Source organism: Caenorhabditis remanei, chromosome III (assembly GCF_010183535.1).
Source record: "Caenorhabditis remanei strain PX506 chromosome III, whole genome shotgun sequence".
NCBI lineage: Eukaryota > Metazoa > Nematoda > Chromadorea > Rhabditida > Rhabditidae > Caenorhabditis > Caenorhabditis remanei.
The window spans coordinates 7,624,761-7,641,806 of record NC_071330.1 but is presented as its reverse complement, the minus strand read 5'-3'; the positions used below and the strand labels follow the sequence as shown (position 1 = coordinate 7,641,806).

Genomic DNA, 17,046 nt, shown 5'->3' with positions numbered 1-17,046 from the left:
TTTATAGAAAAAGGATCTGAATAAATCAACAACAAAAAACATATATGAACTTAAAAGAATAATAATTAAACAGTTACTTATTTTTTAACAATTTGAATGACATCTTCATGATCGAGTTTGTGATGAAGACCGACGCGTTGAGGTGAAAACTTGGTCGACGTTCCCCATACGATGGCGTATCGTAGTTGAGCGGCAATTGAACGATGCAGTGCATGACAACAGTGTTCAATCGTTGCTCCTCCACGTAGAATGATTCCATCTTCCGGTCCTAAAACAGTTAACGTGTGATACTAGTAATTAATTTAGTTATATCTATTTCTCACCTAGATCAGGTGCATTTCCTGGTTTTTTTGTGTAGACTCGAACAAGTGCAAGATATTCCCAAATTTTCTCCAAGAGATAGTCCATGTTAAGATTCATTTCACATGAAATAACAACGTGATGAGGCATCCTAGCTAACCTATCAATTTCTTCGATAGAAATTTGATCAACTTTATTGTAGACGTAGAGACAAGTCATATACACCCGATTTCCTTGAATGACATCGATAAATTCGTCGACTCTGAAACACCATAGGATTATTCGAAAGATGGAAGATTTCAGCATTGATTAAAAAACGTACGTGCAATCTTCGCGGAAAATTACATCAGCGTTGAAAATCTTGTACTCATGCAAGACTGTCATAATCAGTTTCTCATTGCAGTGGGTCAGAGGAACCGTGTTAGTGAACTTGACACCACCAACCTTCTTTTGTCTGACATAGATGTTTGGGGGTTTTTTGTTCAACCGAATACCGACAGCTTCAAGTTCTCTTTCCAGTAACATTTTCTGTTGATCACTCTTCCCCGCATCCAGCATCATAAGAATCAAATCAGCTGTCTTGGCGACAGAAATAACTTGTCGACCTCTTCCTTTTCCTTGAGAAGCGCCTTCAATAATTCCCGGAAGATCGAGTAATTGAATATTGGCTCCGTTGTAGGAGATAACACCAGGAATACACGTAAGAGTGGTGAATTCGTATCCAGCTGCTTCTGAATGTGTTGATGTCATAGACGATAGGAGTGTTGATTTTCCAACAGACGGAAATCCAACCATTGCAACTCTAGCATCTCCACTTTTCATAACATCGAAACCTTCTCCTTTGGCACCTCCTTTTCCAGTCGGTTCCAACAATTGTTGGCGGTACTTGGCTAGTTTTGCCTTGAGAAGACCCAAATGGTATTCAGTAGCTTTGTTTTTTTGGGTTCTCGAGATTTCATGCTCGATTTCCGCAATTTTTTCCAGAATACCCATCTGAAAAAAAATTGTTTTCATTCAATACTCTAATTCAAAAAAAAAACATTTTAAAAAATTAAACGGTCCGCTACCGTATATTTTGAGTGACAGCCCACAGCTATGTGAAAATGTTTAAAAAACTGGTATTTATTATGATTTTTTGTTAGGGGGGTTGGAACATAAAGCACATTTCGAATAAACACGACAAGGAAGATCGAAGTGAAAATAATAAGAATTTTGAATGTGTAAAGTAATACAAAATAGTCTAAATTCTGCACTAGTTATTGCTACAGCAAGGGAAGAATACAAAGAGATCGAATTGAGATAAGATCCAAAAACATATTTCAATTTCTTTTTTGGAACAATGCTTCTAGTGACGGTAACGGAGCGTTCGGCATTTCGGCAGTTAGATCGGGCAACGACTCGAACGTTTTTTCAACCTGAAAAAATATGTTTGGCTGATCGACGGTTCCACACAATTCAAGCATGGGGAAAAGGATAGACTAGCCTCTAACAAATCAGCTTTGATACGATCTTCTTTTCGCTTCACTTCTCTGCAGAGTTTTTCGTGATGCTCGATACTCATCCTCACGTTTTGAATGAGCAAGTTTAAGTTTATTTCCAGAGTTTCTCTTTCTTTAGTCTCATCCTTCAGTCTGAATTTCAACTGTATTCAAACTCGGAACTTAAAATAAGAAATCACCTTTTGACATAATCTTCAAGCATTGGCAAAGCTTCTTCGTTTTGAATGAGGAGAGCTTTAGCCTCTTCAGAGTTTTGGACTGATTGAAGTTTCTCGGGACATGAGATATTATCGGGGTACTTGGAAAGTTGAAAGCGTATTTCTCTTTCTGTACTCGGTGGATTCTGGAGACGTTTTAAGCTTAGCAAGACATCCTGGGCATTCTTTTTGGCTTCTTCTACAATAAACTGGCTTGGTGTAGAGTTCTTAAACAAATTTGTTTCTGTGTTATTTAAATGAATAGATTTATATCACCTTTCCGTTGTCTTTACTTGCAGGCGATGGGAAACTCTTCGATAATTTCATTTGCTGATGTACTTCTTGAAGACGTTTGCATTGCGATGATGAGAATATTTGACGATCTTTCCAAATGGCGATCAGCTTTCCGATCGCTATTTCAACCTCTTTCGAGGCTTTAATTTCGCAGCAATGCCTGTGAAGAATAAGTTGAAAAAATAAATTATTTTTGTTAATACCTAAATGCACTTTCAATAGCTGGGAAGAAATCCTCTTTGAACTGTGGACATGATTTTCTTGCGTTCTGGGAGACATCGTTAGCCACATAGAGGAGATTGACCACTTTGGAACCTTTCATTTCTTTTTTGACAGTCTAAAAGTGATAAGTATTACGAAAAAATTACAATATGGTTACTTTGATCCAAACTCTAATGATGATCTCGCGATTGTTGTGGTTGTTAAGTAGCCAGCTGGAAGTCGTCTGAATGGAATTGCTGTGATTAGAGAGATTGGCAAGTTTTTGTCGCAGAGTCTGTTCCGTAAAATCTGACATCTGAAAAAAACACAATATTGATGGAACACAAAGAAAGCTATCAGGGTCAAGATCAGAATCCAGATGCATGGAAACCAATCCAACCAAGCGAAACTAAGTGTCGTCAGATTTAATGCCGAGTGTGCAATAATATCGAGAAGGCCATCACGGACTAAACACTTGATATGACGACAAATACTTTTGTCAGCATGTTGCCTGAATTCAAAAAACTTTTTTTTCCTTTGAACCGTTATTTCATTTTATTTCTAATAATTTTTACAGTACGTATAACTATTTTGCAGATGGCCAGTTTCACCGGTATCACTGCGGTTGCCAACGCAACCAACGATATGGCTACATTCAAACAAGCGATGAAGGACGTCGCTGCTCATCCAGAATGGCTAAGCTCCAGACAAATTGAACGTCAACGTTGGAATCCGTATTCCATGGAAGGTGGATCCACTTGTGCCATCTCTGGAGAAAACTTTGCCATCGTGGCAAGTGATACAAGAATGACGCAGAACGATATCAACATTCTGACCCGTGACGCGGAGAAGATTCATGTCTTGTGAGCCCGCCGAAAGTTTAAAAAATTATTTGTTTTTTTTCTATTACAGGAATGACTCGATTATTCTCACCACTTCTGGTTTCTATGGAGATGTTCTCCAACTCAAGAAGGTGCTCCAATCTCGTCTCCATAAATATCGTTTTGACTACCGTGCGGATATGTCCGTTGATCTCTGCGCTGAGTTGCTCTCCCGTAACTTGTATTACCGTCGTTTCTTCCCATACTACACTGGTGCTATCCTTGCCGGTATCGATGAGAACGGAAAGGGAGCCGTATTTAGTTACGACCCAATTGGATGCATCGAAAGACTTACTTACTCTGCCAGTGGAGCCGCAGAGCCAATGATCATCCCATTCTTGGATTGCCAGATAGGACACGTTACCCTTGCTGAAGGATACGAACGCCCGCAGCTCACACTCGAAAGAGCAATTTCATTGATGAAGGTAACTACAGGTCATTACAGAATGCTTTTATTTACAGTACCCTTTTTAGGATTCTTTCCGAGGAGCCGCTGAACGTGAAATTTCGACAGGAGACAAAATTCACTTGGTGATTGCTGAAACCGGAAAGCCAGTTGTCCAAAAATTCCTTCCACTTCGTGAAGATTAAACGCTATATTTGTTTTATTCGATCCTAACTTATTTGTATCCCTTTCTCCTTTTGATTTTTTACCCACCCGGTACGCTGATAAATCCATTAATATTTTGTAGGTTACGTTCTGACTACAATTCACAGTTTATTCAGGCTACAAAAGGAACGTAGTACACATCAGCGAAAATACACGAGGCGAAGACGCACGAGTGGGTAAGCAGAGACAATGCAGAATGTGGAGAGCCTCGGCGCTGCTTAGCATCGTCTGCGTTTCGCATCTCTCATACTGGGTCTGCCCGGTAGTCACATTGATTCATTCTCCCTTTCCACCGAAGCAAACTTGGTGTGGTCTTAATAATGTCTACTTATATTCAAGTCAACATTTACAATCAAACGTTGGATGCTCTTAAAATGAGAGGAATTGATCTAAGCGACATATTGGCTAGTTATTTTTCAATATTTTCAAATAATCGAACCTCTTTCTCAGTTATATCTTCTGGGTTGATGAAATGTTTAGGTGTAAAAAAGAACGGATGACGATGTTAAATTGACATCGGCACTCCAGACACGCTATCTTTTTAAAATTCATGACAGCAAACTTTTCCCAAAATTATTCTTCTTCTCACTGCTCAATTTTTCAGAAAACGATAGGATGTCCAAATACACATGTCACAGAATTGCCTATTTTTTCGAGTGAACAGAATGTGTCATCAAAAGCAATCACAACACAAATTGTCACACAATCTGAAGAAGCTTCTCGGTCTGATCATCACATTCCACAAATTTCCACTACAATGAGTCTGCCTCCGTCATCCTCAGAAAAACCTATTCTGAAAAAGCCGTTCAAGAGTATTTCAGCAGAAATCAGTTTTGTTCAACCACTGAATTTGAAGAATGCTTTTGGAACAAATCCGACTATACCATCAACACTTGCAGAGGCTTTAGAAATGAACATAGAGAAAAGGTCGAAACCCGTAAGTTTTTCAATTCTCAGATCCACTAACTAATTGAAATATTTTCAGACACTGAAAGATTTATTTGATGATTGGGATCCAACTGCAAGTCTGGAAACTGTGGGAACAGCTTCCGAAATCCATAATGAATCAGCAATGTTAATGGGTAGTTCTCTCAAAATTCCAAAAGAAGAAATACTTGATGAAACTGACTCACTGATTGATAAAACTAAAGAAACATTGGATTTCAACGACTCAGAGTTAGCAAATGAGCAAGAAAGATCAATTATTGAGGAACTTCTTCGCCAACAAAAACATTCGGAAAAAATTGAAGATGAATCGACACTAATATTAGCAAAAGGGAAAAAAAGAACTGGTGATGAATCAGATCTTCCTAATATCAATTATGTGATTACCTGTAACTATCCGGTTAGTACTTATAACTGTAATATTCTTATACATACTTAGTCAAGATTTTCGCAATTTTTATTTTGCTGACGAATCCTAATATTTTAAAAATGTCTTTCAGGGTTGCGGCCTCCAATACAATTGGCGTGTGAAATACGGAAAGTTAAGGCTTCTTGATCATGCTCTTACTCACTCAAATCGAAAAATTCCTTGCAAGCTCTGCGGTTTCGAATGTACAAATGTCCGCCGAATGCGATCACATTATGCAAAAGCTCATCCGAACGAACGAGTGGAAGGATACGGAATGAAGGCATTAGTTAGTAAAGATTACACAAATAAAGCAGAAGGAGCGGATGGAGAAACGGATCAACAAGTCACAGATGAAGAACTGAAAGAGTTATGGAATGCATGTTACTCCAAATCAATTCATTTAGTTGGGCATGCTACGGGTTTTGTGGATGGAGAAAAGTATAGAAGAATGACTAAAAGAAGAAAGCTGGAACGAGAAGCCATGAATTCGATGAGCTTCACGTTTTAGAAGTTATTTTGCCTTTTTTGAATGAATAAAGAGTTTTTATCTACTACGTTTTCAACTATAACAGGATTATACCGGGAACAAAAAGTGAACATATGAAGAATCGCTAAACGTTTTTTTCATTCTCAATAAAAATCCTTTGAGAAATGATTTAAGCGTGCTATAGAGCCCCAAGACGCTCATCAAGGAGATTATGATTCGTTGAATCAGTGGTTTTTTTTTCTGAAATAATCTCGTGGATCAATTGGTTTCTAGACAAAATTTCAGTACACTCAGAAGCTGCGATTTCCACTTTTTGAATGTTAATTGTCGATTGTCTGAGGCCTACAGTAATCTAGAACGGTTCTTTTCCAAATAGATTTTAGTATTCATTCGAATGAATAACAGGTTCACTTTGCTTCTAGTCACTTCTACAAATAATTGTTGATGATGTATCCGGTTTCATTGTTTATAACACAATCAGTTCGTTCATCTTTTTCTGTAAGTTCTTAGTTACATGCTTGAAATCATCAATGACTAATCAGGAAAAAAGATACGAGTTATAAACGAATTTATTTGTTCTCCCGTCATCTATAGTCTATTCGTACAGTTTAATAAACTAATCTTTGATCAAAAGTTCGATAGAAAGTTTATCTATGAGGTATGTGTCAAGTGGCATGAGTTCGTTGACTCAAATACTTTGGTCAAAGATTCGATCGCTTTCCAATGCGTTTCTACGAATGTCATAGCTGGTGATTCGGATTAATTGAAGAAGAAACTATGAAGAGTTTTAGGCTCCACAAATGTATATTACATTGCAATCTCAAATTTTCTGGAAAATCTCGAAGATCAAAACATGGTGAGCAGAATCCATTGCAGATTGCCGATACCCTGGAATGGGACGACCTCATTCATTTCATTTTCCACGTTTCTATTTTGCTCTGTTTGCCTTGTAAGTCAACTTTTTATTTTCACCTAAAGTATATTTTCAGTTCCTCCCCCTCCTCTTTTTGATTCCAAATACATTCTTGGCTTATCAGCTGTTGATTGTTTGTTGACTCATCTCTCTGATATCACCCTCTCTCCTTCTCACGTTTTTCGCAATATTTATTCGAAGCTACAGTCTCACTGACTCACTCTTACAGTTGGCACGTCGTCGGAATTATAGAATCCAAAGTTTGAAGCTTCAGAAGAAATGGCAACTTGGACCGTTATCCTCAGGACTGTTTTGTTCTTTCTATCGCTGGCAATGTTGGTAAGTTCTGTCTTTTTTATTCACAACTTGGATAACACTAGTCTTGAAAATTTGAAACTAATTAGAGATATATTTCTTCGAAGTTTGAGACAAGTCAAGATAATTCAAAACGTTTCAGCTCGCGTCACTTGCCCTGATCGCTGTTGGATTCTGGATGCGTTATGACAACTCATTCGACACAGATCTTAAAAATGTGATCTATCAGTACGATGATCCGAAAACTCTTGCAGATGCTAAATTCAATATTCGAGTTTGGGTTGGTTACTGTGGAAAAGTTTAATTCATTCCGCATTCATTTCCAGCTAATTGTTGTCTTTTGGAGTATAATTGGATTGTCTCTAGGAGCAGTTGTCACTGCAATATTTGGAATGATTTCGTCTGTTTGGAGCAAGAGAAGAGGACTCATGATTACATATCTTTTTTTGATTATTGTTCTTGTTGTCCTGGAAATTGGATCAGGAATTGCAATGCTTATTAGAAGAAATTCACTGCGTGATGCCACAAATGCATTGGTCAATGCAATCTACACTTCAAATTCTGTCAATGATATTAAAATTATCCAGAATACGGTAAACTAGACCCGCCATCAATCCCACTGACATTCCATTTTCAGTATTCTTGCTGCGGTGCCCAAAACAATGTTTTCAATGTTATGTACTGTGGGTCAATGAGCTCCCTGGTGAGAATTCAGTTTGAAAATTTTCAAGTGTCGTGTTTTTTTTTCAAAACTTTTCCTTTCATCACTTCGGAATCTAAAGCACTCATTTTTAGCCCTACTGTGACGTGACAGTATTCAACAGCGTGGACAATACAATGATGATTTCTGGAATAATCTTTTTGGTTGTGCTCATTCTTCAAGTCATTGCTACCATTGTCCCAGTTCCAGTTCTGATTTCGAGACGTAAATCGATCACGTACAGTTATGAACCAGCGGAAGTTTCCCGTTTCTAAATGATCGAAGACTACAGTAACCCTAGTTATCATTCTTTGTGCCTTCTGAATCATTGTCATTCTCTCATGTGATTACTGTATCTAGTCGTGTGTTTTGTTGTTTTAAACGGGTTATTCACTGGATAAACATGTCTTATCTTTACTAAGTTTCGTATCTTTCCTTTTTTTGAACTCCTCCCCGTTCTTTACGGAAAAAATGATATCACCGTTGAAATATTTATATGTGATAATTTGTCTGGAATTGCAGACTCAACTCAATAATGGCTTCGAAGATTGCATTCATTTCTCGAATTTCATTGTTTATTTTGGCTCTTGCTATGCTGGTGGGCTACTCTAGTTGACTCAGACATAAAATATTTCAAGTTTTAGATATGCTCAGCTGGTCTAGTCGTATGGGGATCCTTCATGGCTAATCGACCATACGATCGACAGTTGAAAGATGTGGTTTTCAACTATAACTCATCTGAGCCATTGGCTAACGACAAGTATAATTTAAGAGCTTGGGTTCGTCACTTTCAGATTCAAAAGTGTTTACTATATCATGAATCTTCAGATTTGGTCAGTATATTGGAGTATATACGGACTTTGTATTGCTGGTGTAGTGATTTCAATAATTGGCTTAATTGGTGCAATTAGCCGAAAGAAAACAGTAATCGCTACTTTCCTCGTTCTCATTGTTCCGTATATTTTGATTCAATTCGGTGGGAGTATCACGATTTGGACGAAACGAGGAACTCTTCGAAGACTTATTTATCGTTTTGCAAACGATATCTATCTCACGAATTCGTTATTTGACATTTCAATTATTCAGAATACGGTAATGTTCGTTATTGGAGTTTTATACTATCAATTCACTAATTACAGTATGAATGTTGTGGAGTTCAAAATGGTTCATGGACATGTCCAAATACTCCTCCATGTGATACATCTGTTTTCAACAGTGTTGATAATACTATGATGATAGCCGGTCTTGTTATGATTCCTATTCTTTTCTTCGATCTTTGTATCATCACTCTCTCGGCTTTAATTTTGAAAACAGAACCAAGAATTCAGAAAGTTCGAAAAACAGAAGAAAATCAAGATGATGCATGGGTGTCTCAATAAACATATTTTTCATTTCTTTCAAGTAAAATTTTATTGAATGAAAACAGCGAAAAGAAAACACCAAGTAGAAGTTCTTTGAATCCAAAGTCTCTTATTTCTTATCGAAAATCTCGTCTTGAACATTGTTCAATGTTTGATAATTCTCATCGTATGGATCAGCAACAGCTTTTTTGTTTTCTGGAGCTCTGACTCGGAATCCATTTTTGGCCTGAAATTGGGAATATCGAAGACTAATATTGTCTACGAAAATACCTCATATGCTTCCATTCCGAGTTGTCCAACTGATGCAAGAACGTGGATGAGAACGAAAAGTGAAAAGAACGCGTGACCGGAGACACACAAGAACACGAGAATTCCAGAAAGAGCTGGAAGAATGACGAGAGCAACTGCTCTTCCACGTGTTTCGTTGTCTCCTGCTCCAACGACTTTCTTGATTTCATCACGTCCATCGGTTGATTGTTGGATATTGAATGCAGAAACAGCAGCAGATGAACCAATGAAAATAATATAGAACAGTTTGGCAAGGGCGTTACTATCACCCAATGAGCCGAGAACGACCATTATGAGCTGGAAAAAATAGCAATATAAATATATTGCTATCTGAAATGCTTTAATTAAACAATACCTCAAATGAAGAGCAAGCAAGAACAGCACATCTTGTGGCGAAAACGTACTTGTAGTACTCATACGGAGGAATTTGATCCATGGATGACATAAGCCGTACTGATGGAGAGGGAACCAGTTATCGATTAATGGAATCTAGAATTTTCCTGTTCTATCAACCTCGAGAAATGACCAGGAGTTGGGGTAACACGGTCATGAAAACGAGAGAAGTTCACGACTCTTCTGAAATTTTCGAACTCTTTTAAATGAATCATTATCTGATTTCATTGTCATCTCCACTAAAGTGAGACTGTCTCTGAAAATCAAATATCTCCTCACTATGAAATTACAGTTCTAAAAATCCTCTGACTTTCCGTTCAGTATCGTGTTTGGCCAAAAAGTGTCAACGTGATTGTTGTTTTTTTTTTCAAATCACTTTCGAACTTCACCTGAAAAGAACCAGAACCTATTCTTGCTTTCTATATATTTCTCTGATTTAAGTTGGTTTGCCACATAAACTAAAAATCAAAAACTGAGAACCTGTCCATGTATTTACGAGTTGGCCTTGAGAAAGAAGAAGAATGCGTCCGGATTATGTGCCGTGTTCTGAAATGTGTGTTCTTCGTCTATACCGGAAAAGAATTGAGAGACGGTGTCTTCAGAAAAGATGTTTATTTATTTACCGATACTAGATTCTATGTTTTTCGAAGAAAAAACCCCAATGTGACATGTACTTTGACCACTACAGTACCCTCTTTTCAAATAAGTATTGAAGGAGATTGGAGAATTAGAGAAACACTTCGTACTTCTAAATCCGATGATTTGACAATTGACCACGCCCCCTTTCACTAGTTTGACCTTGTTAAAAAGAGACGATCGAACACTTTCTGATAACAAAACACCACTTTCCAATCGGTTTCTTCTGGGTTTGGATCCGGTCTGTCTTTATTGTCTTTCGGAAGAATGAAGGTGAGTTTAGTGTTTGGAAGAAATGTTGCAATCTTTAGGGAAAACTTTATAAGAAAACTCCTGCAATGAATAGTATGTGTGTTGGGAACTGAGCCTCTTAATATATTTTCAGCTCATCACTGCTACCGTCATCCTCTCCTCATTCATGTTATCATCTTGTACTTTGGAGCATGCTCTAGAAGATGATGTAGCCGATGCATTTGTACCAACAGTCACTGGAGATAAAGATGTAATTATCCTGGATTTCTCTAACATTGATCATGCAAATGGGGCCGAAATCCCAAAAAACCTGACAGAAGAAGATACAAAAATCATCCCAACCAACATTGATTTTGCCGCATTGAAGTGGGTTTCCAATACATAGAAAATCATGACGAACATTTTTTCAGAGAAGCATATGCAAAGGAAAACAAAGCTGAACGATTTTTGCCATCTCGGCTTTTTTTCCAAGAGGATGAGCAGGAAAAATGATAATTTTTCGGTTCAGTCATTTTCAATCAAACCCATTCGCAATAAATACAATAAATAAATAACACATAAATAAAACAAACAACAGAAAACATGATAGAGACAGAAGCTTGAGGGATTCACTGCATTTTAGCGTTGCGCTCGACTGTCTCGATGAGATTAGCCTTGGTTTGACTTTGCGGAATTGCTATTCCATTGACGCCATTTACAGAATCCGGGTGAACTTTATAGCTAGTCATTCCTTGAATATACTTACTGAAAAAGAATATTGATTATTATTCATGAAAACGACACACTCACATTGCCACTTTCTCATCAATCGTAGAAGAAAAGCTGATGGGAGCATGAATGTGATGTAGAATATGTGAGATATTGAAACTCCAATATGGCATGAATGTTTCCTGAAATTTAAAAATGTATATTGACCGGTAAATATTCACTTCATACATTTTTTAACCCAGCGGGGTGCATCTCGACGTTCTCCAACCATTCCAAAAATGCTTGTCTAACGAGATTATAAGCAACCAATCGGCTACCTAGACGACACGCAACGTGACCCACCTTAATATTCACATTTTGTCAAATACTAATCAAATCACGATAATTCTAATTCACCGATTTGTAAGGCGTGATTTCTTGAGGAAGAGAGGTGTTTATATTATCTTGGAGACGACAGACTGCCGCCTGTGATGCACCACTCAGATCTTCGTATTTTGGAGTCATTCCTATGAAATGTGGCGGTTCGATAAGATAATGAGGAAAACGAATTGAGAGTTCCTCCAGCCAATCGGAGAATTCCTTTCTGTTCATTTCAAACTTGTGATCATCGTGGCGAAACTCGCCAGGTTTCATCCCGAAAACAGTGTTATACTCGTGATTTGGAGTGGAGAAAATGAAAATTCTTGGGATCAAAGTACCCAAAACGTTATTGACAAACTTCTTCGCGTCTTCCAATGAAATGTGTTCCACTCTAAAATCTCTGATTAGAATTCAACCTATGAATCATTGAACCCCTACACTTCTAGGGAAACTATAGCATCAACGTCTGCGAAGCGGTGATCTGGTTCAAGTATATCTCCAAGATAAGAACGCATTAACACCGGAAGTCCGGTTTCGGATGATATGATGTCTCCTTGCTGATTCAAGTGCTTCCTGAAAATAGATTTTTTTCTTTTACATTCGATGTAGAACTAACTCGAGTAATTGTTGTCCAACAGAAAGAGAAACCGGATCTATATCCACAGAAAGAACATTAATAGTTCCAAATGTACCCAGAACATCACAAAGCCCTCTTTCCAATGACATTTCACCACATCCCATGATAGCAAGACGTTGGATATCTATGTTTGATTCTTTCTTGAAGTTCATTAGTGTATTTTTGACGAAAGAATTTCTTTGAACTTGTAGAGGTGGTTGGAAATAATGTTTCTTCAATTCGTGATCTTCAATTTCAGATTCGTCACTTGTTCCAAATCCATAAATAAGTTCCTTCCATTCAGTGTCACCGTTTGTTTTCTTTATCCAGTTCCGTTTTTTCGGATCCTTCTGGTTTTTAAATTTGGGACGAAACTCTTCCACATTTGATTTTTCGAGAACATGATCAAGTGGTTCCATTAGAGCCATTTCCAACTGATCATATGCTTCCACGTAAGTTTGCTGAAATTTAACATATAGGCCCTAGACAACACCAAGAACATGTCCTACATTGTCATAAGGAGCGCCCCATCCATCGTCGAGATTTGTCATTCCGTCTAAAATGTGATATTTTTGTATTTTTAATTGTTTAGCCAAAATAGGATTATTAGAATTCAACATAGATACAAAAAAGCATGTTTAGAAAGGGTAAGTTTATTTTTCAGAAAAAAAAAGAAATAGAAAAGTCATGAGAAGCAGTTCGAATGAAATAAATAGCACATGTTCGACTACAGAGCGCGTTTACATTGAATTGGTAAACACATGGTTAGATACCCTACAAATTCCGGGAAGGAAAAACTACAAATTCCAGGCGTTCTTTCACGGATTATGTGGGGTCTCCTTGGTTGAGTTTCACAAACTGAACGATTACAGAACACGATAGAGTAATAAAAGTAATTTTGGATGAAGGATTTTAACAAAATTAATTTTCAAGAAACAGAATGAGTAGAATACAGTAAGTTTTTTTTCAAAATAAGCAATGTATTCAAAAGGAAACCACTTTGATTCGAATCAAACGAGAACTCAAGCATAGAAATTGAGAGAAAAAAAAATCCTGAGTACCCGTTTCCATGTTTTGTACTTCTCAAAAAGAATGTTAAATATGAATTTTTCAATATATTTTTGCCTGAGATTCTGTTTTTATCCATACAAAGTAGTTTCACTGTTTCGAATATACATTTTTAATTCATGGTATTGGAACAGTAAAGATGAATATGCATTATTTGCGGCTCAGCCCTGAGCACACGGTGCCCTGTCCTGATAGAATGGATGATGATATTTTCAACTTCAGACTTCGTTAGCTTCGTCAGTTTGTACCAGTTTTCTGTAGATAGCATAGAACAGGGCACATAGATGTAGTCATAAGATAACACAGCACCGGCATATACCTGAAAACCACTATCGTATAATAGGTAATTTTGTCAAAACTAATGAAATTAATCGTGTAATTGTGAAATTCGTCAAAACTAATGAAACTTATCAGGTGCAGCGAGCAATTTGAAATGCGGTTATGTTTTGCATAGTAGTAAATATCCGGGAAACACGAAGCGAGTTATTCTCCGTTTAAGTTTTTGAATTTCGCTGCATGTGAATAAATTGGTTTTCTGGAATACACCATTCCGGATACCGTAAGCCTAGTACAGAAAAAGGGAACATGTTGGTGATCGCTAGTAGTTCTTCTCGAACTTGTTTGTATATGATCTGTGAAAAAACAGCAATATCTTGCAACCATTAATATCTTCAAATAGAGCTAAACAAGATTTTGTTAGTAATAATTAACACAGTCTCTGGTTATTGTAATTTCAACATAAGGGCTCTTTGAGAGTAGCCTAACCCGGTAGGGGATATAATTACTATCAGGCTCGCCAAAAAAGTTGCGAACACGAAGAAGAAAATAGCTAGTTTATAAATAATTATAAATTGAAATTACAAAAAACAAGTGTGCCAACCAGTCACACCATGCCATCGTTTTCTACATACCTTTTGAGACCGGGTGTGCCTGATTGATCAAAATTGAAAGAAGAAGTGCGAGTTGAAAGTGTTTGAGTGAAGAAAGATAAATATAGCGAGCATAAAAATATCCGCGGCGTACTCTAAAACAACATACCACCGCGGTTTACAACTTGATCAGCTGGTGGTGTAACAGGTGCAAAGTATGCGTGGATTTCGATATTTGGACGATGATGCTGAAAAGTTCACATTAAAAAGATGAATATTACAGGATGAGTAGAGATGTTGATCAGGATTGATCATTGATACAGTAGGAAACATACCAACCTGGAATCTTACAATCGCTTCTTTTGTAACATTTTGGCAATCATAGAGGTCGATTCGTTTCAAAGCTCTGCAGTGTCGAAGATGTGACAAAGTAGAATCAGTTAATTGTGGGCAATTGTCCAATTCTAATATTTTCAACGTTTCACGGTGCTTTGTTACCAAGTTTTGAATTGATTCATCTGTGATCAGCTCACAGTGCGAAAGACTGAGCTCCCGGAGAGCTACACATTGATTCGAAAGATTATTGATTGTGATATCAGAGATGAGCGAACAGTCCTCCATATCAAGACGTTCCAACATCTTACACCCTTTGGAAAGTTGAACAAATCCATTATCCCCAAGAAGGTTGCACCCGGATAGTTCAAGGACTTTGAGATTATGTGAAGTTTGTCCAAGTGCAATCAGTGACCGATCTGTTATTTGGTTGCAATTTGACATGCATAAATACTCCAAATTCATAGCTCCATTCGAAATGTTTTGTACTGTAGCGTCAGTTAGCTGCTGAAAATATAGTCGTGAAATACTTTAGTAGGATAGATCTTCTTACGAAACATTGCAACAAGTTTAATTTTTTCAATGAAGCCATTTGTCCCTCGACTGGTCCGAAAACGTTCTCGGTAAGACCTTCACATCCACGGAGAATGAGAGTATCGAGAGAAGCACAGTTTGTAATGATAATCTGAACTCCACGGTCTTGAACTGCATCACACCATGAAATATTGAGATAGGTCAAATTAGGGCATCCGTCGCTGAAAATAACGATACTTTTTTTTTTGATTACTTATTTGGCATACCCAATATATCTCATAGCTCGATCAGTAATAGAAGAACAATTTTCGAGATTCAAGTAGTTTAATTTGTGGCAGTATCTTCCGAGATTCTCACAAGATGCATCAGTTACACGTTTACATCTGTACAAGCTAAGATGTTCCAGATTAGGACATCTCGAAGTGAAAGTACGAAGAGCCGAATCATGAATATTTTCACAACCTTTCAGTGAAAGCTCTTTCAGGAATCCTCCGCATCGGCACGCCAAATTTTCAATTACAGAACTTTTGACATCGCGTTGAAAAGTGAATAAATCAACTCGTTGCCAATTGGATCCATCCAATGCAAGTACATTCCATGAGCGACATACTTGAGCAGATCGACAGAGAGCTTTGGTATCAAGAAATGAAAAGACTCTGGAAAATATTCAAAAAAAAATTAGTCATTATGTGAGTAGCAAAATTCTTACTTGAGAAGGACTTCCTTGGGCAAAACACGATTGATTAGGGAATTATCCGTTTGTGCTTGTGAGAGAGTAGTGATTAGATACATCTGGAAAAATACATTTCGGTCCAAAATTTCGATAATTTTGACCATATTAACCATAAAAAGAATGGCCATCAAAAAACATTATAAAAACTAAAATAATACTTACTTGATTTTGTTTTGCTTGAATCACAGGATGTGTCTTGTGAGCTTGCTGAGCTAAACGTTTAGCACGTCTTGAATTGGCCGCTGCCGCAGCACTTCTTCTGTCAGCCGTCTCCATGGATTCAGATACAATATGAGGCTAATGATGTAGAGTGAATGAAATCAAAAACTCATCCCAATATACTCGTTCGCAGAAGAGGATGGTTTTCTGAAAAGAATGAATAGAGAAACATAAAAATAGGGATTAAGAGCTAGTTAAAATGAAATAGATTATGAATACTGAATGATTTAAAAAAAAGGAAGTCGTGTTTTAGAATCAATACACTTTTTCAGAACATCATTAATATGATACATTTTCAGATAAAATGCTGTAAAATGTAGTAATAAAGAAAACGGAAAGGTACGCAGTGACATAATCTTCGTAAGAAATGGTGAAAAGATGCTAAGAATATAGAGGATAAGGATACTCCACCACCTGATCACATTCCGTCAAATGGCCTCTATCCTCTATTCCGTCTTCTCTTTGTCATCTATTCGACATCTGTCTCTTTCAGTATCAGTAGTCCTTGGCTTGCCCTTTGACGACACAATGTTTTTATGAGATTCTTTATGGTGGATACTAAGAAGGGAGCAGACGTAGACATAGGACTACCGCACACTCCTTTTTCTTTTCTGAGGTCGTAATCTAAATAAGGAATTTACAATTTACTGAATTCTTAGCCAGATGCCCATGAATAGATATTTGCGCCAAGGACGGATCAACTGAGGTCTAAAACCACAGAGAATGGTGTAAAGGTACCACAGAAAGAGTAGATAATTTTGAAATAGCAACAGAAGAGAAAGAAATAAACTTGGGAGTGTCCGTTGGTATTCGAGAAGACAAGAAGAAGTGGATTAATTATTTCCAGACTTTGAAAAGTCTCCCCGTGCCGGCCTGAGCAATTGTCGGAAGTGCAAAGCTATAAAAACATTCGACCCTGCACTAT

At 37.4% G+C, this 17,046-nt stretch overlaps 9 protein-coding genes across 9 annotated transcripts; 5 read left to right on the top strand and 4 right to left on the bottom strand.

Annotated features, from left to right (window-relative positions):
* Positions 1-77: 77 nt before the first annotated feature.
* GCK72_009785 (uncharacterized protein) lies at positions 78-5,620 on the bottom strand (the record flags this gene model as incomplete). Its single annotated transcript, XM_053727532.1, has 10 exons — positions 78-268; positions 324-562; positions 623-1,293; positions 1,784-1,931; positions 1,979-2,223; positions 2,273-2,450; positions 2,494-2,627; positions 2,670-2,807; positions 3,561-3,741; positions 5,496-5,620. 10 exons carry the CDS (start codon positions 5,618-5,620, stop codon positions 78-80), a joined length of 2,250 nt encoding a protein of 749 aa, XP_053587109.1.
* Positions 3,089-3,963, top strand: GCK72_009786 (uncharacterized protein; the record flags this gene model as incomplete). Its single annotated transcript, XM_003113298.2, has 3 exons — positions 3,089-3,354; positions 3,404-3,797; positions 3,847-3,963. The coding sequence occupies 3 exons, from the start codon at positions 3,089-3,091 to the stop codon at positions 3,961-3,963; spliced, it is 777 nt and encodes a 258-aa protein (XP_003113346.2).
* Positions 4,303-5,844, top strand: GCK72_009784 (uncharacterized protein; the record flags this gene model as incomplete). The annotated part of the gene is made up of 4 exons (XM_003112907.2): positions 4,303-4,386; positions 4,587-4,919; positions 4,968-5,327; positions 5,428-5,844. The coding sequence occupies 4 exons, from the start codon at positions 4,303-4,305 to the stop codon at positions 5,842-5,844; spliced, it is 1,194 nt and encodes a 397-aa protein (XP_003112955.2).
* A 1,171-nt stretch (positions 5,845-7,015) lies between these two features.
* Positions 7,016-8,026, top strand: GCK72_009783 (uncharacterized protein; the record flags this gene model as incomplete). Its single annotated transcript, XM_003113247.2, has 5 exons — positions 7,016-7,075; positions 7,194-7,331; positions 7,378-7,644; positions 7,689-7,754; positions 7,847-8,026. 5 exons carry the CDS (start codon positions 7,016-7,018, stop codon positions 8,024-8,026), a joined length of 711 nt encoding a protein of 236 aa, XP_003113295.2.
* A 260-nt stretch (positions 8,027-8,286) lies between these two features.
* GCK72_009782 (uncharacterized protein) lies at positions 8,287-9,130 on the top strand (the record flags this gene model as incomplete). Its single annotated transcript, XM_003112909.2, has 4 exons — positions 8,287-8,349; positions 8,396-8,530; positions 8,580-8,843; positions 8,891-9,130. The coding sequence occupies 4 exons, from the start codon at positions 8,287-8,289 to the stop codon at positions 9,128-9,130; spliced, it is 702 nt and encodes a 233-aa protein (XP_003112957.2).
* Positions 9,131-9,221: 91 nt separating this feature from the next.
* On the bottom strand, positions 9,222-9,845 carry GCK72_009781 (uncharacterized protein; the record flags this gene model as incomplete). Its single annotated transcript, XM_003113083.1, has 3 exons — positions 9,222-9,338; positions 9,383-9,697; positions 9,756-9,845. The coding sequence occupies 3 exons, from the start codon at positions 9,843-9,845 to the stop codon at positions 9,222-9,224; spliced, it is 522 nt and encodes a 173-aa protein (XP_003113131.1).
* A 1,002-nt stretch (positions 9,846-10,847) lies between these two features.
* On the top strand, positions 10,848-11,173 carry GCK72_009780 (uncharacterized protein; the record flags this gene model as incomplete). Its single annotated transcript, XM_003113148.2, has 2 exons — positions 10,848-11,047; positions 11,092-11,173. 2 exons carry the CDS (start codon positions 10,848-10,850, stop codon positions 11,171-11,173), a joined length of 282 nt encoding a protein of 93 aa, XP_003113196.2.
* A 116-nt stretch (positions 11,174-11,289) lies between these two features.
* On the bottom strand, positions 11,290-12,916 carry GCK72_009779 (uncharacterized protein; the record flags this gene model as incomplete). Its single annotated transcript, XM_003113187.2, has 7 exons — positions 11,290-11,425; positions 11,471-11,571; positions 11,618-11,731; positions 11,786-12,140; positions 12,188-12,322; positions 12,366-12,826; positions 12,875-12,916. The coding sequence occupies 7 exons, from the start codon at positions 12,914-12,916 to the stop codon at positions 11,290-11,292; spliced, it is 1,344 nt and encodes a 447-aa protein (XP_003113235.2).
* An 807-nt stretch (positions 12,917-13,723) lies between these two features.
* On the bottom strand, positions 13,724-16,178 carry GCK72_009778 (uncharacterized protein; the record flags this gene model as incomplete). Its single annotated transcript, XM_003112968.2, has 7 exons — positions 13,724-13,752; positions 14,472-14,550; positions 14,642-15,142; positions 15,189-15,390; positions 15,436-15,825; positions 15,879-15,961; positions 16,065-16,178. 7 exons carry the CDS (start codon positions 16,176-16,178, stop codon positions 13,724-13,726), a joined length of 1,398 nt encoding a protein of 465 aa, XP_003113016.2.
* Between the last annotated feature and the right edge of the window lie 868 nt (positions 16,179-17,046).